This window comes from Globicephala melas, chromosome 9 (assembly GCF_963455315.2).
Source record: "Globicephala melas chromosome 9, mGloMel1.2, whole genome shotgun sequence".
Lineage (NCBI taxonomy): Eukaryota > Metazoa > Chordata > Mammalia > Artiodactyla > Delphinidae > Globicephala > Globicephala melas.
In genome coordinates this window covers 21,238,405-21,265,566 of record NC_083322.1, presented here as the reverse complement: position 1 = coordinate 21,265,566, position 27,162 = coordinate 21,238,405, and the positions used below count along the sequence as shown (strand labels likewise).

General features: G+C 39.7%; 1 protein-coding gene across 1 annotated transcript in view; it reads left to right on the top strand.

The window, feature by feature from the left end:
* Window positions 1-27,162, top strand: part of MKLN1 (muskelin 1) — a 357,649-nt gene that overhangs the window by 26,111 nt on the left and 304,376 nt on the right. The window contains exon 2 of the mRNA XM_060305303.1: window positions 2,527-2,651. Within this exon, the coding sequence (XP_060161286.1) occupies window positions 2,635-2,651 (17 nt within the window). The 5' untranslated portion in view covers window positions 2,527-2,634. The remainder of the gene's footprint in view (window positions 1-2,526; window positions 2,652-27,162) is intronic.

Here is a 27,162-nt window from a genome sequence, read left to right as displayed (position 1 = left end):
GGCCTCTCTGTGCATAATAGCTCCAGCCTACTTCTAGTTCCTGGTCCCTGTTCTCTGACTGCTCCCTGCTCCTCCTCTCTCATCCAAACCCCTTATGGTGTTCACCCATTGTATCTAGGCTCACGTTCACTCCCTAGGACCAACCTCAGCACTGCTGGTAGTTGTGATTATCTGTTTTCCCCCAACCCAAATCCAGAGATTTTGGCTTCTGGATTTTGCTCTCAGAGATGACCCCTGCCTAGCCAGCTGTGGGCCAGCTATCTGCTCTAAGGTGACCAGACTCCTCTCCCCTCCCTCTGACTGGTCCCAATACATGAGCTATGGCAATAGGTGTGACAGTTGTGTCTGATCAGGTTTTTATCAATACCCATGAACGTCATTTCATTGGTGGGCTGCTCAGAGAGGTCAGAGCCCAGGAAGCCTGTGTGAAGTTTAGAGGCCTAGAGAAGGGGCAGGTGCAGAAGAAGAGTACGAAAGGCAGATTTGGTCTACTGGACAGTTTTAGCCACTTCCAGCACCAGTTGCAAGACCCCAGCCCAACACAAAGGCCATGCCTACCAAGAGCATCGCCATGTGGTAACTGAGCTAACGTAAAAGTGGTGAGGGAGGGCTTCCCTGGTGGTGCAGTGGTTGAGAGTCCGCCTGCCGATGCTAGGGGATGCGGGTTCGTGCCCTGGTCCGGGAAGATCCCACATGCCGCGGGGCGGCTGGGCCCATGAGCCATGGCCGCTGAGCCTGCGCATCCGGAGCCTGATGCTCCGCAACGGGAGAGGCCACAACAGTGAGAGGCGCGCGTACCGCAAAAACAAACAAACAAACAAAAAAAGTGGTGAGGGAGCCTTCGTAGTGGCACCATTTCCCTACCTTTGGGAAGAAAATCTAGGGATTATATCTTCTACTTTGAAAGCAAATTGTTTAAAACAGTTGTCTACATTCAGGTTCCATTTATTCCTCAGCTTGCTGTGACCTGCCTTCTGCCTCCACTGACCCCGCTCTCACCCAGCTGGTCAAACACCTCCTTAGTGCTTAGTGCTCCCTCCATAGGTGCTCCTCAGACTTTTCCTACTTGATCTCTTGACAGCATTTACCTTTGTTGACCATAACCTACTTGTTGAAATGTGCTTTTCCCTTGTTCTCTATGATATCTCACTCTTTTTGTACCCTCTGGCTGTACTTTTTTCAGGGATCCTTTCTCTGCCTACGCGGGCTTTCTCTAGCTGTGGTGAGCGGGGGCTACTCTTCGTTGCGGTACGCAGGCTTCTCATTGCGGTGGCTTCTCTTGTTGCGGATCATGGGCTCTAGGCATGCAGGCTTCAGTAGTTGTGGCTCACGGGCTCAGTAGTTGTGGTTCACGGGCTTTGTCGCTCTGCGGCATGTGGGATCTTCCCAGACCAGGGATCGAACCCATGTCCCCTGCCTTGGCAGGCAATTCTTAACCACTGCACCACCAGGGAAGTCCCTCTCTGCCCATGTTTTAAGTTTTGGTGCTCCTCTGGGTTCTCTTCTGAGCCCTTTTCTCTTCGGTGACACTCTCCCTGTGTATCGCTTTCATCCCCTTGGATTCTATTGTTGCCTACCGTGTACTGATGCTTCCTAAGCCTGTATTCTCAGACTTCAAGATCAACCTGCCTACTCGTGCCCGGAGAGTATTCCCCAGGCATTACAAATCAAACATGACCACGACTGGTCTCATCCCTTTAGTAAGTGTCTTAGTGAGTGATGTCACTGTCCACCCAGCTGTTCAAGTCAAAAACCTGAGTGGCAGTTTTGACTTCTTCCCTTCAAAACTCCAGCATTTAAGCAATCAGAGATTTCAGTAGATTGTACCTCCTCTATGACATGGCTTGTAAGGCTCTGTATAAATTGGTTCTGTTTACCTTTCCAGTCTCATCTCTGACCACGCCGTCTCAGCTATCCTGAACTGTTTTCAGTATTCAGATAATCAGTGATTTCTGTCACCTTCAAAACGTGCATCCTTCACTGAAACAGATCTTCCTCCACTGAAACAGATCTGCCCCACCTCTTTATTTGACTAACTCCTCGTACCTTGGAAGTCTCCACGTAGAAGTTACTAACTTACAATTCTTGCAAATTCTGGGTTAGATGTCCCTCCTAGAGCTCTTGGTACTCTTCTCTTCATAACACACTGCTTTATTGGAGCTGCCTTTCCAGTTTCTACCTTGCCCTCTACTGCAAGCTCTACTGGAAGGTTTCTGTAAGCAGGAAACATGTTTATCCTATTCACCTTTGTACTCGTAGCACCAACAAAGTATCTGGTACAAAATAGATGCTCAGTGAATGAAAATAAATATTAGAAGTATCACTGTGAGAGTAGAAAATAAATTTCCAATCAGAGGTTGCAATTAGGATTTTAGAAAACAAAGATTTATCAAGTCCCTCTAACATCAAAGGGATTTGAAGATTATCTAAAACTATTCAGAAGAATTTATCAGCATTAGAATCATGAGCAGAGAGTAGTTAATAGAGGTAGATTTCAAATCTGTCCCTTATGGGCTTCTTTTCTAGAGTTCAATATCCAGACTGTCTGAGCCATGTTTTGGGGTCACCCAAGCATTCCATCCTCCTGACTTCCCATAAACTTTCGGATTCATAACCCACTCCATACTTGAGAACATGGGGATAGGAATAAGGTAAGTGTTAGCTTTTCTGTTTTTTCCTCTATTATTTCATTTTCAACCATATGCTATACTTGTAGAGCAACAATTTTTAGTCTCTCTCTGGAGTCTTGATCAGGAGGTATGATCAGCTCCCCTGCTAGTCTAGCTGGCCTCACAATGTTTGAATATCCTATGCATATGAAGAAATGTTGCAAAGTCTCTTGAGGTATTATGTCCTTTCATATTTTCTTTTTTATTTCATGGCTATCTAAATTCTTTATCATCGTTCTATTGATTTTTCCTAATATGATTCCACACAGAAAAAAGTGAGTTTTGAGAAACCAGAAAGACTTGCTTCCCACTCCGGGACACCTTTTGGGCCAGATGCACAGTAAGAATGCAGGGCATGAGCAGTGCAGTCAAACTTCAAAAACAACTCTGCTTTAGCCACACTGCATATGGGTAACTGCTCACTCCACCTCCACTGTCAACATTCGTGAACCCCCTCCCTGCTTTAGTTTTTCATTTAAAAAAGACTTATTATTATTTATTTATCTTCATATTTATTTATTGCTTATCCCCTAACTAGAATGTAAGCTTTATGAGGACAGGGATATTTTTTTGGTTCACCACTATATATGCTCAGCACTTGGAACAATAACTGCTACATGGTAGGCACTCAATAGATATTGTTGATGAATGAATGGTGTCTTTTAAAAAAAAATTTTAAGAGGCTGATGCACACCCAGGCCTCCAGGGATCTAATGCAAATCTGGTTTCAGTTTTGTTGCCCTTAACACTTTGATTGATGGCTAAGATGATAACATTGACCGCGTGCTGAACGAATTTACAGATGATGCACAGCTAGAAAAGATAACAAATAAGTTGGATGATGCAATCATGATTCTCCTCCCCCTTATCAAATCCTGAAAAAATATAATAATGAATCACATCTAACAATATAAAGTTTACCAGGGACAAATATAAAGTACTCAAAGATCTCCAAATTCAATTGTACAAGTACAGGTTGGGGACAAGGTGACTTACAATAGCTCACGTCGGAAGATTTAGAGCCTTCTGTTGACTGTGAGTAGATGATGAGTCAACACAGTGTGATGTAACTTCCACAAAACAAAAATCAATCTTTTGTTGTATTAAGAGAAATACAGTGTTCAAGTCGGGGAGTAGTTCTCTAGTTCTCACTAGTGATCAGGTCACATTTGCTCTGTTTTATGAATTCTGATCTTCAGCCTTTAAGAAAGACATTGATAAATAAAAGGTTATTCAAGAAGAGTAAAAAGGGTAAAATGAGATCTTGTAATCAGTGTCATATCAGAAATGATTAAAGGATCTGAGAGTCGGTGTGGGTGTGTGAGGAGGATGGTGATAGCTAGCACATGTAGCTGCCTTCCAAAGTTAAAAGGGCTGTCCTGCAAGAAGAGACTAGATTTCGTCTGGGTAATCCCAAATGACAGATGGAAGACCCTTGAGTAGAAGATGTAAGTATGTATATTACAACCTGTTAGAATTTATCAACAATTCTGTTTTGCCCAGTAATCAAGTGGACAACTGGTGGAGGTTGTAAGTTCCCTGACCCTGGTGGTATTCAGGCAAAAGCTGGGCACTCATGCCTCATGTCCTGAATACACTTGTGATGGAAGTTCAAACACTGCAGTGAGGGATTGGGTTAATCACAATAGCAAACACATACTAAGTGCTTACTCTATGGTAGGTACCATAAAAAGTGATTAATGTGGGTTATTTTTTGGCTGTGTTGGGTGTTCGTTGCTGCGCACAGGCTTTCTCTAGTTGCGGCGAGCGGGGGCAACACTTTTGTTGTGGTGCGTGGGCGTCTCATTGTGGTGGCTTCTGTTGTTGCCGAGCACAGGCTCTAGGCGCGCGGGCTTCAGTAGTTGTGGCTTGTGGGCTCTACAGCACAGGCTCAGTAGTTGTGGCGCACAGGCTTAGCTGCTTGCAGCATGTGGGATCCTCCCGGACCAGGGCTCGAACCCATGTCCCCTGCATTGGCAGGCGGATTCCCAACCACTGAGCCACCAGGGAAGTCCCTGGGTTATTATTTTTAATGTATCAATCTTACTAGCTCCATCTTACAGATGAGAAAACTGAGGCTTAGAGGGGTTAAGTAATTTGCCCAAGGTCTTACACCTTGTACATAGCAGAGCAAGGATTTTAACTTAGGCAGTCAGATCCCCAACTTTAACTTATTGTTCTGTAAGGACTCCCACTTCTAAAAAACCATTCTTTCCCACCCTGAGATTCTACCACTCTAATGAAGATATCAAACCGAGGAGCTTATCATCTCCACTTGTAAATGATTCTATACTAAATAGGTTCTTTCTGCATAGTATGTGGTACTAAATTAACCTGGGCAGTTGCCACTTGTGGTACACTGTATGGAGCCCAGTGTATTTATTAAGGGAAAAGAATGAGTGAATGCAACCACACAAGCTGCATTGTGTCTGAGGAAAAACAAGCACATTTCTGGGTGGTCTACTGAGGATACTTGGCAAAAAGTGATAATCCATCATTCCTGGCAGAGGCCTTGTGAATTCCTGCTCAGTTGTTTGGACAATATTCATTTAAACAAATATTTATTGAGTACCTGTCCTGTGCCAGGTATGTCCAATGTGCTGAGGGTGCAGAGGTGAATCAGAGGATGCACTGTTAGTGGGGGAGATGGACAGGTAAGCAAATTCTTATGATACAGTGTGACAAGTGCTTAGCAGGTGTATGCATATGTTTTAAGTATTACAGGGACAGAGTGGAAAGGAACTGATTCTGCTTGTTTGAAGGAGTTGTCCAACACTTGATTATGTTTTCAAAATGACTGTCACATACGTTGCATGAGTTTATTTGGTCTTCATAAAGACCATATGAAGTCATGATCCCTTTTTGGACATAAGATCAAATAGAGTATCGCAGAGGTTAGGTGAGCTCCCCAAGGTCATGCAGCTAGCAATAATAATTGCTGACATTTATTGAGTGCTTAGGCTACCTGATGTTCTGTTCTAAGCCATATTAAGATGTTTCATTTTCACAACTCTACGAGGTAATTATTAATATTATTACCACTTTACAAATGAGAAAACTGAGGCACAAGATTTAAATAATTTGCCTAGAGTCACAGAGCTAGAAAGTGGAAAACCCAGGATTTGCACCAACCCATTCTGGCTTTAGCAGGCACGCACTTACCCAGTGCACTAAATTACCTGTAACTGGTCCCCTAAAGAGCTGGAACTTACACTTAGATTCTGATTGCAAGTTCAGCTTTCTTTCAAGTGACCTTGCTCTTTAGCAGTATTACATCCAAATAAGAGAAATGGTGTGTGCCTGGCTGCAAGGAGAGGTTGTGTAGCTCAGGCATCCCTGAAAGTGTTTTGGGAGAGGTATGGTAAGATTTAGAATATGCATTAGTTGTATATGCGGGGTTTTTCAGGGCAGCCAGAATTTGGCCTCTTGTTCTGCAGGGCAGCAGTCTGGGCTCTAGGGACTATGATTTGTTAAACATAGGAACTAGACACCAACACTTACCCTGTAGCCTTTTAAACTTTAGTTTAAATTTTTCTAAAAGAAAATGACAAGATGTGAAACATCAAGAATGAAGCAAGTTAAATTCAGTACCTTATATATAAGCAAGAATGGAGGTATAGAAAAGGAGAAATGAAGCACATAATTGCTAAAATTATCCAAGTTTTCTCTCCATAATAAAAATTCTTGGATTGAAAAACAGTTCAATACAATATTACTGTACCTTAATAATTAGGTTGATTTGGCTCTGTGGTAAATCTGAGAAAGAATTGGTTATTAAAATGAATGAAGTAGATTAGCCTTCCCTCAGTAATTACTACTTCAGCTAATGATATGACCTATGTGATTGAATCTACTGCATTTTTAAGACATCCATCTCCCATAATTTTTGGAGATTCAAAAATTTAAAAATCAGCAGTGGGGCTTCCCTGGTGGCGCAGTGGTTAAGAATCTGCCCACCAATTCAGGGGACATGGGTTCGAACCCTGGTCCAGGAAGATCCCACATGCCGCGGACCAACTAAGCCCGTGCGCCACACTGCTGAGCCTGCGCTCTAAGCCCGTGAGCTACAACTACTGAGACCGCATGCCACAACTGCTGAAGCCCGCGTGCCTAGAGCCTGTGCTCTGCAACGAAGAGAAGCCACCGCAATGAGAAGCCCAAGGACCACAACGAAGAGTAGCCACTGCTCGCTGCAACTAGAGAAAGCCCGTGCGCAGCAACAAAGACCCAACACAGCCAAAAATAAATAAAAAATAAAAATCAGCAGTGGGTGGGGATTTCTGTGGTAGGCAGAGGGCAGAAAAGGTCAATGTTCTTCAACATTCTTTCCTTCACAGCAAGTGGGGTTTTTTGGTTTCCGTGGGTTTTCAGTGTTTTGTTTTGTCATGTATGGAGACCTAGGAGATGCAACTGATTTATCTTAGCCTTTGTGTTTATAGATTTCTATTTTCTTGGCTTCAGGTCCTTGGAAACATTTGTTTTGATGGTGGCTGGAGAGTTAGTCATGTTTTATTTTTGTTGTTCCTATTTATTTTTAAGATCCTTTAGTTCAAGTCCACTTACAAGGTGTTACATAACCTGTATTTATGTTTCCACAAATAAAATATTCCTAGTAGTAATTTCTAGTACACTCTTATAAAAACAGTTAATAATTTGATGTCCATCAGAATGATTCTGTAATATTAATAAGCTAGAACAAGGATATGCTTTGAAAAATTGTGTTTGAAATGTATAATTGGATTTAGCACTTAACATGTGAAATTTCAAGTTTCTTACATCAATTATTTTTGAGTTACCAAGCAGCCAAATTCTTATAAACATATTTTTCCTTTTCATCACTGAGTCAACAAAAGTTGGAAAATTCTTTTCTCACATATTCCATTCTTTAACTAAGCCTGAAGGCTTTTTAAAAAAACCCACATCCCAAACAAACAGTTTTACATGAGGTTATGAGTAACGAGTAAACGAACAGAGTGGGCTCTACTGGCACTGGGGATGTACGTCTAATTAGAAGTCTCAGTATTCCAAACATATAATTTACTAACGTTGAGGTTTTTAATTCTTAACTTTGAGTCCATTGGGATGGAAACAAGTGACCCTTGGTGGAAATATGTCAAGAATCAACTTTCTCAGGTTGACCTTTAGTTTGTTGGTCAACAAATCAAAACATTGTGTATTCCCAGGCTTAAAGATGTCTGTACCTTGTTAAATTCGTTAAAAGATCAAGGCAGAAAGCTAGCACTGCTTTGCTGCTGTGAACAGGTTGCCCTCTCCCTTCTTCTTGATGCCTCTTCTTCATGAGAGATGGTCCATCTTAGCTGGTTCCATGCATGAAGCAGTATGAAGCACATTGCATCTCCTGCACATCCTCCGGAGTGGGTCTGGGTGTGGGGGGAGGTAGAGAACTCTGTTTTTACAATGAGACGGGTGAATATCAGCTTTCGAACTGACTTGACATACTATTTAGTTCAAGGCTCCATACTAGGCACCAAAGACTGCTACAAATGGTCTCAATCACCATGTTCATAACTTAAAAGTAGTAACATAAGATTTGCAATCAAGGGCTTCCCTGGTGGCGCAGTGGTTGAGAGCCCGCCTGCCGATGCAGGGGACATGGGTTCGTGACCCGGTCCGGGAAGATTCCACATGCCGCGGAGCGGCTGGGCCCGTGAGCCATGGCCGCTGAGCCTGCGCGTCCGGAGCCTGTGCTCCACGACGGGAGAGGCCACAACAGTGAGAGGCCCGCGTACCGCAAATTAAAAAAAAAAAAAAAAAATTTGCAATCAATTAGATTACTGTCTGACCTGGAGCAAACAACTTAAACTCTCTCCAAAGTAACTATTTCACAGTGTTATTATAGTAAATAATTGAGATTGTAAATATGAAAATACTTAGTGCAAAGCCTGGCACATAGTTGCAAGTGAAAGCTGAATTTATGTGAAGCATATAATTAACTACCCGTGGAACCTCAAATGGACAAATGAACCCAAATTGACATTATCTGTCTCTAGCCAGTTTTAAGTCAGAAAATTTCACTTCCAAATGAATAAACTACATCTACCAATGACTTTGCTTTAAAGCCTACATTCAGAACAAAATGTTATTTAAGTGATAATCTGTTAATATATTTCATAACAGGAGCTGACTGTGGTTTCTGTAGCAGAAAATTACATGTGGACAAAAGGAAGAAGGAAAATTAGATAAATGAAAAGTCTTTATTTCAAAATAAATGAAGAAGGGACAATTATCTGATTATAGAACATTCAGATCATGGTATAATTATTGTAAGTCTACATGTAATTACAAAATATAATTGTATTTATGTTAGTTTTTAAATTTTTTTTCTGATCTTAAAGGACTGATTTTTCTCATAATTGAATGACAAACTCTGCAATACCTCGTATTAACTATTAATATGCTAAAAATACCCATTAACTATCTTTTTCTTAATTGCAACTACTGTCTTGGACTTACATTTATTTAAGCGATACAAAAGGAATGATTTAAACTGCTTGCTCTTCTGCATATTAGAAAGTAGGAGAAAGAAGCATTCCCCCGACCCACTTAACTATGAAAAAAGGACTCTCCCAAGTTCCCAGGAACCAACACGATAGTAAAATTACAAGAAAATTTTGTTAAGAAACCTCTTCTCATCTGCAAGTTGTTTGACTGAAACCTGAGGTGCTGAATTTCAGCACAAAGGTGACTTTGGAGGTGAAAGTTTGTGCCAAACTGGATCAGTTGTTTTTGTGTTATGTAAGAAGGAGAAAAAAAATTAACTGTTTCCTCCTAAGCTATAAATTTAAGATTACCCTATTACACCAAATGAGAGAATTTCCAGACCTCAAACTTTACTTCAGCCTTATATTTTCATGAACTATTTTCTGTACCCTCTCAAAACTAACTATAATTAAATATTAAGTAATTTGCCTGGCCAATTATATTTTAAAAGTACAAAGTTATTTTATTCATTACATCAGGAGTGAATTCTAGTTGAATGGTAAAAACGGTATTGTTAAACAATTTAAAACATTTTCTTTTAAAATAATTTTTTCCTGATTATATAGAATATAAGTGCAGTGTAAAACTATAGAATATACAGTAGAGTAAAAACAAAAAGATAAAAATCACCAAACCACCCACAATTCTATCATCCAGAGATAATCACCATCAATATTTTGCTGTATCCCTTATAATGGGTGTTCACACACACAAACACACACACACACGCAAACCCATTATATGTAAATGTATATTAATGTTATTATAGAAAATTTAAAACATAAACAAAAGTAGACAGAGAGCATAATGAACCTTATGTACCTATCAACCTATGATGACCAAACCAACCCATCAATTCCCTCTTCTTCTTTCCCACTTATTCTGTTTTAAAGCAAATTCCAGAAATTGTATCATCTCATCCACAAATATTTCAATATGGATCTTTAAAAGCTAAGGCCTTTTAAAACAACCATTATCACATCTAAACTAATTAACAATGATATGTTACTAATATGAAATAAGTCATTGTTCAGAATTTCAATTGTCTCATGAATGTCATAATTTTTTTTAAATAAATTTATTTATTTTTGGCTGTGCTGGGTGTTCGTTTCTGTGCACGGGCTTTCTCTAGTTGCGGCGAGTGGGGGTTACTCTTCGTTGCAGTGCGCAGGCTTCTCATTGCGGTGGCTTCTCTTGCTCGGAGCACGGGCTCTAGGCACGCGGGCTTCAGTAGTTGCAGCATGTGGGCTCAGTAGTTGTGGCTTGCGGGCTCTAGAGCACAGGCTCAGTAGTTGTGGCGCACTGGGCTTAGGTGCTCCGCAGCATGTGGGATCTTCCCGGACAAGGGATCGAACTCGTGTCCCCTGCATTGGCAGGGGGACTCTAAACCACTGCACCACCAGGGAAACACCATAGTGTTATTTTTACAGGTTGTTTGAAGCAGGATCCAAATAAGGTTCACATGATGAGATTGGTTGATATGTCTGTTAAAGGTTGATATGTCTGTTAAATCTCTTGAAATATAAATGGGTTTCCACTGAAATATTTTTTTCCTTCCACTTTAGTTGTTGAAGAAACCAAGTTGTTTGTCCCACAGCCTAGATTTCTCTCATTGCATCTTCATGGTATAGTTTAACATGTTCCTCTGTCCTCTATATTACCTGCAACTATCTACAGGGTTTAACAGATTCAGTTGTGGTTTCTTTATTTTTTTTGGCAAGACTGCTTCATAGGTAATGTGTTTTGCCATTAAGAGGTGCATAATGTGTAATAATCTCTTCTTTTATGTCGTTACCTGGAGTCATTAGTTTATTAAGGATTGCAAAATGGCTATATTTTTAATCCTATTATTCCTTGAGTTGATTTTCTGGTATGTGCCAATGGTTTGCTTTTTATGTTTGTTTGTCTTTAAATTATCATTCAAACTCATTAATTGAAACATATTTAATTTGTTTCAACACATCTTATTTATTATTATTAATGCTGAAATTAACCTTTGTTTGGCCTGTGACAGCATCTTCAAATTAGCTCCTGACTAATTTTGACATGACCCTAGGAGTCTTTGATAGTGCCTCTACTAGTTGGTATAATAAGATGGTCTAGGCTAGGTCTTTATAGTTATGTACAATACTGCAACAAAGCATTTGTGCTCATATTATTATTTCTTTGGTACAAATTCCTATAAGTGGAATTACCTGGCCAGAGGGTAGGAACATATTTAAGCTCTCGATTAGTGTTGTCCAGTCGTCTCTAGAAAGGTTACACCAGGTTACACACCAAGCAGCAGTGCAGGAGAGTGGCTGCTTCATCCCGTGACTAGTTATAGACATTCACATTGACATGTTTCTGCCAGTATGATCTAAGTCAGGTAGAGTCACTCCTGTTTTTTCTTTGTTTTTCCCTCTTTGGTAGAGAAACTTTAAAAATTAAGAATACCTCATGGTTGGGGCTTCCCTGGTGGCGCAGTGGTTGAGAATCCGCCTGCCAATGCAGGGGACACGAGTTCGATCCCTTGTCCGGGAAGATCCCACATGTCACGGAGCAACTAAGCCCGTGCGCCACAACTACTTAGCCTGTGCTCTAGAGCCCGTGAGCCACAGCTACTGAGCCCGCGTGCCACAACTACTGAAGCCTGCGCGCCTAGAGCGCGTGCTCCACAACGAGAGAAGCCACTGCAGTGAGAAGCCCGCGCACTGCAACGAAGAGTAGCCCCCCCGCTCGCCGCAACTTGAGAAAGCCTGCGCGCGGCAACGAAGACCCAACACAGCCAAAAATAAATAAATAAACTAAATAAATTTATTAAAATAAAAAAGAATACCTCATGGAAAAACTACACTAATGTAACATTTTCATATTTATATTATGAATTAATAACTATATATCAACAAATATTAGAATGGCTTTATCAAACTAAATGTATTACTTATAAATTAACGTGTGGAATTGGTAATACTTTAGTTGCAAACATACATATAATGACTGAATATTAATTTTTATAGCTTTTTGGTAATTTGGTAGCTACTTTTAAAATTTCTGGGGTCTTTAGTTATAACCTTACCTTTGCAGAACTCATTATACATAAAGTTTTATTTCCCTGATATAGTTTAGAAAGTTAAGTAACTTGCAAACATTACTTACATGTATCTTATGTATACAGTTTCATGTAAATCATGAAAGCAAAAAAAAAAAGTAGATTACAGATTAAAAAAACAGACTGTTAGAGCTAGAAGGATCTTAAAGGTGATCTGGTCTAACTGCTTCACTTTATATTTTGGGAAACTAAGGCAAAGGGCAGCTATGTAACTTCCCTGAGGTTATACAGCTAATTTGTGAAAGAGTAAGATAAAAATCCAAATCTGATTCAATATAGTGCCCTCTCCATGTAGCTTCTCAGAATTAGCAAAACTTGAAGGCAATATGCAAAATTAAAATAATTGTTGTGTTAGGGAAATGGCATTTGAGGTATTGTCCTTTGAAATTCTACTGTTACACTACCTTTTCAATTAAAAAAATCTATAGAAAATAGACCAACAACTACATTATAAAATCAGGTGAAAGAGAACTTCTGTTATTTGGAAGCTAGAAATAAATTATTCTAATTGTAGGGATTTATAACAATCAACATACACAGTATATGAATGCTACACACACACACACACACACTATTGCAAGCACTTCAATGGCATTATCTCATTGAATTCTATTATCTCAAGTGCAGAGGTTATACGACTTGCCCCAGGTAATCTCGTGAGTGTCAGGGTCAGGATTTGAACCCGAGCCGTCATAGACACAGCGGATTGTTTGCAGTTTCAAGCCTCAGTGGTCCATTTCATTGCTACTAAGGGGTGCTGTGATTGTCTGACTCTCCCCAGCTCTCTCCTTATAGGGTCAAAGTTTCCACCTTAGAAATCCATGTGTTTGAATAACATGATGGAATTCCTTAGGGCAAAAATTTTTAGAGACAGTTCTCCTAAACCCCTTGTCTGCCACTTGATAACTATGTGACTTTTCATTCCTCATCTATAATGTCGGTATGACAATATCTACCTCACTGGATTATTGGAGGATTAAATAAGATAAATTGTATCCACTTTTTAGTAGAATACCTGGCTCACAGTAAATATTCAATAAGCAATATCTGCTATCATCAGCTATCATTGCCATCATCAATATTATTAATATCATTATTAACATTATCATCATAATTTCTTTCCTATCGACCACTTTTTAAATGTAAAATCCTACAGGAGGGGTAATACATTATTCAAGGGGCTAGTGACTCATTGGTTGTTTTTCTCCTGACAGGAGAGAGCAGAGGTAGTAAAGCTCAGGGAAGGAAAAGGAGATATGGAAAAGAGAGGTGGGAGACCCTGAAGACAGAGTTTTACCTCCAGCTAGTTGGGATAAGTTTACAGAACAGTTCATTTGAAGTCCAGTGCTCTTCTATGGGATCCTGTAATCCTTATCAGGTTTCCAGAGGGTCTGTTAGGAAGTGGAGAAGACCACTATTCCCAGGCCGTGGAGACAGGCCGTCGCTGCCCGAGGAGTCCCACGCACCATGGCCACCTGCCTGTCCAGGCTGCAGCGGGGGAAGAGGGCAAACAACCTTTAACGAATTCTCTGTTTACTGTGCCTGGAAACAGGCCTTTTGCCATGGAAAGTTTTCTCACTGTACCCATAGGTACAGGGTACATATTACGCAATACGGAACATCTTATTAAGACTTCTTCCTAACCTGTGTGCGTGCTGTGCTTCAAGCCTAGGGCTGAACGCCAGTTCTGAGGTGTCATTCCACTTTTTACTCAGGGGTAAGGTCTAAAGGTGGCTTGCAGGAGCATCCTTACACAGATCACAGATACCTGAAGTCTTCCTGTTTTATGCTACCAGCTTCTCCTCAGGTCCACGTACTCTTTATTTTTCAGTATTTTATTTCACACTTTTCATTGTTATGACAACAACATAAGCACCCTTTTGCTTATGTTCAGTGAAAAGTATATCTCATTCCCGTCCCCGTCCCCAGTGCCACGGCCCAGAAGTAACCACTGTCCATTCATTCATTCAGAAAACATGGTGGAGTGCCTTCTCTGCAGCAGACACTGTCCTGGATGCTTAGGGCCGAGTAGCAAACAGACAGGTAAGATCCCTGCCTTCTAGTATTAGTTGATGGGCCACAAAGAAGATACAAAAGCAAATTATCATATAGAATATTAGAAAGTGATAAATGCTGCAAACAGAAACAAGCAAGGGAGAGGGATAGAGTGATATTTGCACAAGGAAAGAGAGAAGGAGCTATCATGAGGAATATTCCAGACAGAGGGAAAGCACGCTCTATAGCAAGGTTGGCATGCTGTCGGGACCGGGTTTTAAATATTTATTTACTTTTATTTATAAAACACTTATAAAGTATCTACCACAGGTCAGGCATTCTCCTGAGCACTTTATATATGTTAATTCTGTTAATCCTCGCCACAAGCCCAGGCACTCTTATCATCCTCACTGTAAAGGGGAACTGAGCCACAGAAGAGTTAGGAAAGTTGCCCAGGTCATAAAGCTAGTGAGTAGTGAGACCTGGACTTTTACACAGGCTGGCTCATGTCTTAACTGCTGCACTCTCCTGCCACACGGTAGGCAGGTGGCACTGGAGACGTGTGGGGTCATCCTGAGGGTGAGATGGGGGTGATGGGAGAGCCTTGAACAGAAGAGTGACAGGTACATTCTTTCAGAAAATTCTGACATATGTACATGCATTTATATGTACCTGTGTGTGTGTCCTTGAGGTTTGTGCTCTCTTAGTAGTTAATATGCTTAATGTTAAAATGTAAAACAATTTTAATTTAAGAGGAAGGAGAGAAAAGACGATATTACGTGTGCTGTAGTTAAAGATGATATCCTATCAAATAATACTTTGGGCACAGGTGATCTCTTCTATTTCTAAAGTCTTACAAATACTTCTGTATTCTGGGGATTTGACAGTACTTGTGTATCTGACCATGCTTCCCTAGGACAACAAATCAACTTTCTTTTTTTAACAATTCAGTGGTTTTTAGTATGTTCACAGTGCTGTACAACCATTGCCATTATCCAATTCCAGGATATTTCCAGCATCCCAAAAGAAACTCCATACCTGTTAGCAGTCACTCTCAATTCACCCCTCCCCACAGCCCCTGGAAACCACTCATCTATTTTCTGTCTCTATGGATTTGCCCATTGTGGGTGTTTCATGTAAATAGAATCATGCAGTATGTGGCTTTTTGTGTCTGGCTTTCACTGAGCATCATGTTTTCATGGTTCAACCATGCTGTAGCTTGAATTAGTACCTCATTCCTTTTTATTACCAAATAATATTCCATTGTATGGATTTATCACATTTTGTTTATCCATTCATCAGTTGATGGACATTTGGGTTGTTTCCACTTCTTGGCTGTTATGAATAATGCTGCTGTGTACATTTGTTTACAAGTTTTGTGTCAACGTGTTTGCAATTCTCTTGGGTATACCAGTGGAATTGATGGGTCATATTCCAACTGTAGGTTTAATTTATCAAACCAACTTTTGAGCACAGTGTATTGCATAGCACCTCCTTATAAGGGGAAAATTATAGGAGCAAGTGGTTGCTTTAGCAAATGTCCTATCCTGTCCCATTTATATGAGAAGGTGGCAGATTAGTGATGGTGCCTATTTCTTGGGGTTTAATGTGTCAGTATCTAAAGGTCATTGGCACTCAGTGGATATATTCTCCATATAGATCCCACTTTTTGTGGCCCTCTCCTGACAATAGTTGGGGGTGGCCATGAGGAAGTGGTCTTTGAAGTAACTGAAAGTCTCAGCTTGAGTAACCTAGTCCATCCAGGTACTCCTAAGAGCATCATAGCCAGGTCCAGTCTCTCCTGGAGAAATGAAGGCTTTGGGAAGATTACAAAGTTCTCTAAGAACATTAAGGATAATAAAGGAAGCCCCAACACTTTAGCATTCACTACATTCCTAGCATAATGCTAAGTGCTTTACAGCTTTTTTCTAGACCCGAACTTTCCACCGTGGTAGCCACTGGCCACAGGTGGCTATTAAGGGCTTAAAATATGATTAGTTTGAGTTGAGTCAAACCGTACATGTGAAATACACATCGGTGGGCTTCTCTGGTGGCGCAGTGGTTAAGAATATGCCTGCCAATGCAGGGAACACGGGTTCGAGCCCAGGTCCGGGAAGATCCCACATGCCACGGAGCAACTAAGCCCATGCACCACAACTACCGAGCCCGCGTGCCACAGCTACTGAGCCCGCATGCCTAGAGCCCGTGCTATGCAACAGGAGAAGCCACCACAATGAGAAGTCCAGGCACCGCAATGAAGACCCATCACAGCCAAAAATAAATAAATTAAAAAAACACACACACACATTGGATTTTGATGACTTAGTACAAAAAAGGGAATATAAAATATCTCACTAATTTTTTTTTTTTTTTTTTGTGGTACGCGGGCTTCTCACTGCTGTGGCCTTTCCCGTTGTGGAGCACAAGCTCCGGACGCGCATGGTCAGCGGCCATGGCTCACGGGCCCAGCCGCTCCGCGGCATGTGGGATCTTCCCGGACGGGGGCACGAACCTGCGTCCCCTGCATCGGCAGGCGGACTGTCAACCACTGCGCCACCAGGGAAGCCCCTCACTGATATTTTTTCCATGTTGAGATGATATTTTGGATGCGTTGAGTAAAGTGCATTACTAAAATCAATTTCACCTGTTTCCTTTTACCTTTCTTAACGGGGCTCCTAGGAAATTTAAAATTACATATACGACTCACATTTGCAGCTTGCGCTTTATTTCTATTGGATACCACTTGTTCTAGACTGTTCTTCATAGTGATTTGATCAGCTGGACTGTATTATCATCCCCACATTATGGGTGAGGAAATGGAGGCTTAGAGAACTTAAGTAAATTGCCTGTGATACAGCTGTAGCTTAAGCACTAATCTGTCTCTAAGCCTGAATTCTTACCCATTATTCTGTGCTGTCTCCCCGGAGTCCAGAAATATAACCCATGTGATACAGAAATGGTCATGATCATTAGCTATGGCAAAAAGCTGTTTTCACGTCTCCATTGTGGAGCACAAGAAAAATTGTCCGTGCCATTCTGTAAGGTAGAATTCAGGTTGTAGCTGGGGAAAATTGCCTATGGGAAAGTTTCTGAAATACTAGTTCTTTGTTTGTAACAGTTTGGGGCTTACTTGCCAAGGATAGAAGGTAGATGAAACTACTTCAGAGGTTACTTTCATTTCTATGATCCTATATTACAATTCATGTCAGATTCACAGGTCAGTCACTGCTGTAAGGCTCCGAGTGAGATGGAGTAGAGGGAGATGAATTAGTGCTTCAGTTTCATCCTTTTTTTCCTGTAAAGTGTAAGGCTTTAATTTTATCCCATTTCATTTGAATTTGTGAAAACCTCAATGGGACATTCTTCATAGCAATGCTACCGCCTTCTAAGTTACAATGACGAGAAGGTGGCAAAACACCTTCTTAGTTTAGGAGAGAAAGAGTCACTCCATTTCCTTCCCCTCACCCCCACCTTAAACCATTCTCTAACATATGTGTTTTAACTCAGTCAAATCTTCCTTTTCTTAAGACATCAGTGTTCATTACTCAAAAATAATTTCCATGTGTGCATATTAATACTAGCTATTGCTATATTGTGAATACTATAACTTAATTTTACTCTCATTTTACATATACTTGTGTACAACATGTATCATGAGTATAATTCACTTATTTCATTTCAAATACCAAAGGGGAAGCCCAGTTTAGAACACTAGTTCCTTAAATATTTTTTCAAGATGGGAAGGCAAGGGAAGGATTGGGATAGTTAGGAATTATGCTTCGTCTCAGGGTCTCGTCCCAAATATTTAAACCCTCTCATATTTTTAGGGGCTAGAAATGTTGCTGTCATCCATTAAGCAAAATCACACACACTTTTTTCTTTTGTTCCAAGACTACAAATTTATAGCATACCAAGAAACATGGCAACTTGACTCCTAAAATATTAAGCACAGCTCAAAAATCAAACCCTAAGAAGCTAAAAAAAGTCTCTAGATCTGTATGCACCATGGTTTGTTTTGTTTTTAATTCAGAGTCAAAATTTTAGTGCCTCTAAATTAGATTCACTTTGGCTTAAATAGCTACATGGAAAATAAATTTCAGCATTTGTTTTCTGTTTAGTCATCCTTCCTTAAAATTCCTTAGCGGTTTCAAATGTACTTCAGATGGGATGACAATGAACCATAGAGAAGTCTGAAAGATAGAATGGTATTGGGAAAGGAATATGGAGCTGGGAATCAGATGACCTGAATTCTAGTTCTGTTTCAACAACAAGGCTTTTAGGTATTTAAGTTCCACAACATTTAATGGACACCTACTAAGGTCAAGGCATTGTAATAAGCGCTGTAGGAGTTACAAGGATAAACAAGACATGGAACTTACCATCTAGTAGGAAAGAAAGCATATTCACAAAACTATGGTATTATATGATACTGAATGTGTGGATAATGGAGTAGAATTTATGGGAGCACAGAGGAAATAAGCATAATTCTAGCCAAGAAGTTTGGGGATGAAGAAGGTGATGACTGGGGTGGTCCTGGAAGTATGGCTAGGATTTCTGGATGGGACTGGAAGGGAAGGGTGCTTTAAACAGAAGGTGCAGGGAAGGGGAGACAATGTAAGCAAAGGTGTAGGTAAGAAAGTGCAGAGCTGGTTCAGGAAACTTGTCAGACGGGAAGGCACAGTTAATTCTGAATAATAACGGGAGATAATCTTTGACCACTAGATTAGAATCAGATTGTGGTAGGGCTCGAATTCCATTCTGAAGGATCTGGACTTTATTTGGGCAGGGGGTGGGGGCAGAAAGATAAAGAGTAGACCAATGAATGATCAGCTTTGCTAGGATGATTGCTCTGATAGCATGGGTAGTACGAGTGGTGAGCAGAAGAATAGAAGGCTAGGGGATGAGTTAGAAACTGTCATGGTGGGGTTCAGGTAATGGGAATGGATAGAGAAGGCAGGTGCAAGAGACATTTTGGAGGCAGAATTGACAGGGGTTGGTCATGATTGGTTTTGAGATGCGAAAGATGACTGCGGTTTTGAGCACTGATGGGTGAGAGCATTGATGGAGATGCTGAGAATGTAGGAGGTTTGCTAGGAAAGATGTTGTTTGGTTTTGAGCATATTTAACCCATTCCGAACAAATCAGCTAATCATACAAAACACAAATCAATTCCTGACTCACCTCTTTCCAAAACCCTTCAATGCCTTCCCATCCTACTCAAAATAAAAGAAAAATCCTCACAGTGTCTGATAAAGCTGTACACGTCCTGGCTGCCCACTTTCCCTTTGATCTCATCTCCTTCCCCACCCCACTCTTCTCAATACACAGGAGCCACACTAGCCCTCTTGCTGTCCCTCCAAGACTACCCAGCGTGAATTCTCCTTAGGGCCTTTCTTGGTGTTTTCTCTGCCTGAAACCCTCTTTCCTCAGACCATTCTCATACCTTACTCCCTCACCTTCTTCAGCTTTTACTCAAATACCTGTGTAGAAGAGTAAAGTAGGAACCCTCAAGGCCTTTCCTGATCATCCTATATAGAATCCTGATCATCCTATATAAAGGCCTTTCCTGATCATCCTATAGAAAACCCTAAAAAATAGGGTTGGTTCCCACCAACTCTTCTCCCCTCCTTGGCACTTTCCCTCTCACCACTTTGCTGTTCTTCAACCCTCTTATCACTACCTGACATTCTATGTATTTACTAGTTTATTATCATAGCCTGGAAACTGAAGCAGTAAAAACAAACTAATAATGAAACAATCCAATGTTTTCAAGGGTGCAGTGAGGTTTGGTACTCTCACCCACTATTTTTAGGACTGCATATTGATATAATCCCTTTGAAAAGCAATTTGGCAGTAAATATAAAGAGTCAAAAAATGGTGATGTCCTGGAACATTTTACGTTTTGGAAATTCTGAAAATCAATTCTAAGGAGATAATATATGGAAAAGAAAATAGGCAGGAAAATGTATATGGATACAATATTTATAGTATCAAGAAACTGGAAAGATTCTAAACATCTAACAATATAAGGAGATAGTTAAATTAAGTAAATTACTGTTCATTTACTAAATGATATATTATTCACTGTTAAAAAGATAGTTATAAAAAGCTGGTTAGCAACAAGGAAAATGCTTATGAAACAATGTTATATTTAAAGGAACAGGATCCACAATTGTATACAGTATGATCAGTTCTCTTTAAATATGCATACAGTTTTACATTTGGTAGTGTATGTATGTCAATGCTACTCTCACTTGGCCCCAGCTTCCCCTCCCCCACCTCACCCCATGCCCTCAAATCCATTCTCTATGTCTTTGTTTTTATTCCTGCCCTACCACTCGGTTCATCAGTACCATATACTACCCAATGTAAAATAGATAGCTAGTGGGAAGCAACAGCATAGCACAGGGAGATCAGCTCGGTGCTTTGCGACCACCTAGAGGGGTGGGATAGGGAGGGTGGGAGGGAGGCTCAAGAGGAAGGGGATATGGGGATATATGTATGTATATGGCTGATTCACTTTGTTGTACAACAGAAACTAACACAGCAATGTGAAGCAATTATATTCCAAAAAAGATGTATTAAAAATATGCTTATGAAAAAAGACTAGGAGGAAATGAACGCAAGTGCTGATATCAAATACATTAGGCTAATGGGATTATAGGCTTATTTTTTTTTCTAAATCTCAGATTTTCTGTATTTAGGCTATATCCTTTCTGTAATGTGGTTATGTTATTTTTTAAATAATCATTTTTTTAATGATCAAAAGAAACTGAGCTGGTACAAGTCAACTCATCCTCTCGACTGCATTGTCGGGTATCAACGGGAAGTCTGAGCTTCTCAGCTCCCCCACTTCCTCACTCCCGACTTCTTCCTCTTCTCCACTTGCCTGCATAATTTTAGCCTGTATCCTCCTGGTTATGACGATCACAGTCATGAAACAACAAAGGCGGAAAGAACATAACTTGCCCTTTGCTTCTTGATGTTTATATGCATGGAGTGAGGCTAAGTCACCTGATCTATGTCTCCTTCGATTTTTTCTTTCTTTAACTACCACTTCCCCCATCGGTAGACCTTTAGGGTTCCTATTTTGCTCTTCTATACAGAGTTTATCACCATCTGATATATTATGTATTTACTTGTTTATTATCACAGTTTAGAAACTGAAGTGGTTAAAAAAAGAAAAAAGAAATAATACCATGTCAACCTAGTAAGTGTCAGTTAAGCTCTGTCCTCATTTTATTCCTCATATGTATTTCCTCATTTTATCCTTATAAATCAGCAAAATAAATGTTTCTCATATTTTAGGGATGAAAAAAATGAGGCTTAGGTTAAACAATTTGCCCAAGTTCACTGATCTAGGAGGTTACCAAGTTGAAATTTAAACCCTCATCTTTCTGACCTCAAATCTTATGCCCTTAGCCTGTACATCGATGAACACACATTAATTATTAAGATAGCCTAAGTTAATTTATTATATACACATTGCCCAGGTGAAGTAAGCAATTGAATAATTGAGTAATTCAAACTGAAACTCTCAATTAATTGACGTTGAGAATCTTTATGTCTAAATTAACCAGCTCATTGCTTTAGATTTTCTCTGTGTATGTCCACAGTGTCTCAATAACTATTAGAGACCCTAAAATTATCAATTTGAAGTATTTTGGATATCTGCAGTATTCTAAGCATTTACATATTAACCAAAATAATTTTATGTGATTTGATTAATGGCCTCCATTGGAGGATTTAGAAGCTCTCTTTTGGGACCAATAGCAACTTTTTTTGATAAAATAAAATCTTTGGTTATTAAATATTAAGTTAGATGTTTTCAGTTGGTTATTTGGACTAAAGAATTGAGACTATTAATAGAAGACATGTAAGATGTCAAAAGGAATATAAAATCCAGTTATGACTAATACTATTTCAGAGGAAACTTTAACAAAAAGAGATTTTCCATTTAATAACCCATTTATTTCAAGCAACAGTCAGTTTAATAAAGATTCTAAGCAAATTTGTTGTAATGAGATTGAAGGAACTGAATAGAATTTTCCAAGAAATGTCACTCATAATGTTCACCATTATAATAATATCTCAGCAGTGTTCTCCCTTGTCTGCCTTCTTTGGCTGAAGTCCCTTGTAGAAAACCCTTTCAGCTCCTGACATAGATGTGAGAAGCCATAACATCATCATCCTCATCATTGCTAATATTTTTGAGGACTTACTATGAGCCAGACTTTGCTGCATACTGCACTTGATTATCTCATTTTAATGTTCAGTATCCAATAAAGTAGGCACTATATCCATTTTATAGATAAAGAAACTGAGGCATAGAAGTATTAAGTAACTTGTTGAAGAAACAGTATTTGAAAATAAAAGAGAAAATCTGTTTTACTGGTTATTTTGCCTTCTCTGTGATCTGAGAGAATAACATTTTTAAAAGGAATGTCAAGTGTGACGTTACAGCTTTTACGTTAAAAGGAAGAGTGAAAGACTTGTTTTGAATTGCTGTGGCTGTTATGCCAGTGATTAATTCCATTGGAGAAGTGGTTCAGCGAGAGTTGAAATTTTAGATCTAAAAGTCTGAGAGAGTGTGTTTTCCTTGGATAGTCTGTGCTTCCCTTACAACTCTTTCCCCCATCAGCCTGTGCTGAAAATGCCCCTTCACTATAAGAATGTTTTCATCTCTGAGGTTTTTTTACTGGTGGAGCTGTCCTTGGTCTGAAAGATCAGAGAAGAAATATTTTGCCCGGGGTTTCTGACTTCTCACAAAGTTCCTGGGCTTCTCAGTTGATTTGTAGAAACCTGCCAACTCATCATGTAGAACAGATTGGGAGAATTCTTAGGAGAGACCATGAAAACTCTAAAGTACTTCATTATAGTACATTTTTATTTTTCTCTCCACTTAAGCAGAGCTTTCCCACCTTAGGTCAGGAAATGGGGAACCTAAAGTTCACTTACCTCAAGAAAATAGTTTTGAATACCTACATAATACAGTTCTAAACACCACAAAAGATGAAGGTAAGTTCCTTCCCTCAAAGACTTTACATTCCAGTGATAAGACTTATATTTAATAAATATAGTTTAAAAACCCAGTGTCATAAAGAGACGTATCAGAAGAGTGCCATGGATACCAAGAGTTAAAAGTTCAAAACAGGGTAATGAGGGATGGGGGAGGATGCTAAAGCAGTGAGGGGGGCTCCAGGGGAGAGAGGAAACTTAATATAGCTCTTGAAGAGGAGGAAGCTAGCCACCAGAGTATGTAGTTTAACTGCACTTACCCAAAAATGAAATAAACAAAAACTATATGTGTATTAAATGCAGAGAGAAATTGTTGGAAAGATACCAGCAAATTGGGAGGTGGGAGTGCAGTCAGCAGGTGATGGGGGAGGCGAAGGGAGGGCTAGAATTCATAGGGACTTTCAGTTTTTGCTGTACGTATACTTCTATATTGTTTGAATATTTTCCTAAAAAGAATGTTGCCATGCATTATTTTGTTTAATTAAAATGCACAAAATTTACAAAGCAAATGAGTAGTCTTGGGTTTGTAGAGCAAAAGGAAGAAGATATTCCAGATGAGAAGAACAGCTTGAGTTAATGCCTGAAGGTGGAAAGGTACAGGGTACATTTGGCGAACGGTGAGTAGGCAAGTGGAGAAAGGCTATGAATGCAAGACCTAGGAGTATGAGCCTTTCACCTTTGACCAGAAGCAATGAAGAACCTTTGAAGGATTTGGTTTGGGGTTGATTAATATAGCTGTACAAGGATTAATTTAACAATAAGCATAATTGATGACAGAAAGTTAGATAGTATGTATTCAAGTCTGCCTATCTTGCACACCATGAATGGCCATGAAAATGTCTCCTACAGTAACTGTAGCGAGAAAGGCTCTGACTTCCGCAAACCTGTTGTTAGACTTTTCAGGAACCATTGAAAGATAGAAATGCTGTCAAATGCAACTGGGGAGCAGCCACTTATACTTGATCCACAGTATTAATTTCACCATAAATCTTTGTGTAATGTTTGACATCTATGATGAATAATTCAAATGTATGAGGGAGATTTCGATCCCTAGCATATGAGAAATGACTGAGTCAGATTTGTAAAATTTGAGTAAAAATTACTTGATTTTAAAAATGAAAGTCAGGGGCTTCCCTGGTGGCGCAGTGGTTGAGAGTATGCCTGCCGATGCAGGGGACACGGGTTCGTGCCCCGATCCGGGAAGATCCCACATGCCGCGGAGCGGCTAGGCCCGTGAGCCATGGCCGCTGAGCCTGCGCGTCCGGAGCCTGTGCTCCGCAGCGGGAGAGGCCACAACAGTGAGAGGCCCGCATACCGCAAAAAAAAAAAAAAAAAAAAAAAAAGAAAGTCAGATGTATTCTATAATATGGCATTTGTTTTATTTAGTTTGTCCTTTCCTTGGGTGAATTGGAGAAATCAATATTTTCTGTAAACATGTGTTTATAATTATAATACTATTCAAACACTATATATGTACACATTATATTTTATTCATACACACACTCACACACACACGAACGTATTTATACAACAGACACAGTGTAACAAAAATCTATAGCTACCTGGGAGTGGAGAATAAACTAACCTACAAGCCAATCTTTAAGGAAACATTAAATCTAATATGAGGAAAAATACTGCTGCTAGTTGAATCTTGAGTCATGCATTGTGACTTATTTTAAATGATTGGATTCTGGGTGAGATGAATTTCTTTATTGACCAATAAATGGAAGAGAGATATATCAGAGACTAGAATGATGATGTGAGTTAGGTTTGTAAAAACATGGTCTTAATCTACTGCAAATTATCTTGTAACTAGAAGTGATGTTTGAAGAAGAAACTGACAATTAAATTTAGTTTTTTCAATTTTCACTTTCCTCCTTCTTCAAACTTTATAGACTTTTAATCCCTCATCTTTCCCCTCACCATCTCCACCCCACTCAGTCTGTCCTTTTTTAGAGAGGCAGATGGCATTCTTTTTTTTTTTAATAACTTTATTTATTTATTAATTTTTGGCTGTGTTGGGTCTTCGTTGCTGTGCGCGGACTTTCTCTAGTTGCGGTTAGTGGGGGCTACTCTTCGTTGCGGTGCGTGGGCTTCTCACTGTCCTGCCTTCTCTTGTTGCGGAGCACAGGCTCTAGGCGTGCAGGCTTCAGTAGTTGTGGCACATAGGCTCAGTAGTTGTGGCTTGCAGGCTCTAGAGCTCAGGCTCAGTAGTTGTGGCGCATGGGCTTAGTTGCTCCGTGGCATGTGGGATCTTCCTGGGCCAGGGCTCGAACCCGTGTCCCTTGCATTGGCAGGCAGATTCTTAACCACTGCGCCACCAGGGAAGCCCGCAGATGGCATTCTTAATAGGCAAATTTGAGTTTCCCTGTCTGGTGAAGGGAACACAAGTACCAGGGGACAAGAATGGTCCAAAGAAGCTTTATAAATTCCGTGGAAAGAAAGATTCCTGATTTCATATGTTGGTTGCATTTTCATCAGAACCTCTTCTCTGTTTTTTCTTAATCCTTCTTTATCCTTTAAAATTATTTTGTGGCATCTCTTCCCATCATGAGGATGAGGGCAGCACAAGGTATCTGACCTCTGTGTGTTGGGAGCAGGCAGAAATGCAAGATGATCCCATGCCTTTCATGATTAGATAGACTCATATAAATTTTAGGAAAACAATTTTTGGAATTAAAAAAAAAATCCTTACAAAATATCTTCTAGACTAGAAAAAAAATCTTCCCATCATTTTGATGTAGTTCTTAACATTGATTTTATCAATTTAATCCGGTAAATATGTACTACTATCTGCCAAGTTGAATTTTTAAAAATTCATGTAGTCCTGATAGAATTGTGCTAATCAACAGGGTTACAGAAGGAGTACAGAATCTCAGCCTCTAGTACAATTCAGACAGAGGAAGTCTGTTCTCTGCCTCTCTCCTCTCTGTTTCGATTTCTCTCTGTCTCTCCTCCCCAATCTGTCTTCCGCCCTGATAGATGGGCACCCTATATGTATCTTCATCTGGGAAGCAATGCACTGTTTGAATTGTATCTGAGTAAGTCTGAAACCCCATAGGTGGAAGAAATTGCTTCCTGAGTTTGATGTTCTCTTACCCATGGAAAGAAGATGGAGCTTCTGTGAATGACAACAGCTTAAGCAGAGGCGGAGAAAGGATATTTATGAGTGCGAGAGTTGGCGAGAAGGTCATTCTAAGCAGAAAAATGGGAGCTGATTTTGTAATCACACAAAACCTTTGTTAAAGAGAAGAAGGAGTGGGGATTGGTGAAGAACTGATACACTAGATAATGCTGAGAGAAATTAGCACCAGCCAGAGAGTTAGGAAATACTTTGGACCAAAAAATTAACCACCCTCAGTTTATCTATTTATACATCAACATATTTGAGAGGAAACATGGAAAATATGCAAAAACATAAACACCACTCTGATGATGGTATTACAGGTCCCCAAAAGCAAAGGAACAAATGCCCCATTCATTCCCAGTTGACATCAGTTTATCAGTGGTTTGAGACCTAAAATAAACTTACTATCTTCAGTTCATTTTTGCTTTCCCTCTAAGTTCAGGGATAAAACTTTGAAGTTTCTTATTTATATAATATTTTTCATTAAATTTAATTTTATTAAAAATATATAAACATATTCAACACTTATCATTTATAACATAGCCTATATGTTTATATTTACTTCTATGAAATAATTATTATAATATACAATTAATAGTATTTTCTCTGTTGTATTTATAATAGTGTTCTTATTTTTATATATTACTATACTTGCTCATGAAAATACTATATTTCTTGATCAATTTTAAAATATTATAAATACTTCAATATTTTGCTTTTGTGATTAAAAAATGTTTTATTTGGTGGGTTTAAAAAAAGAT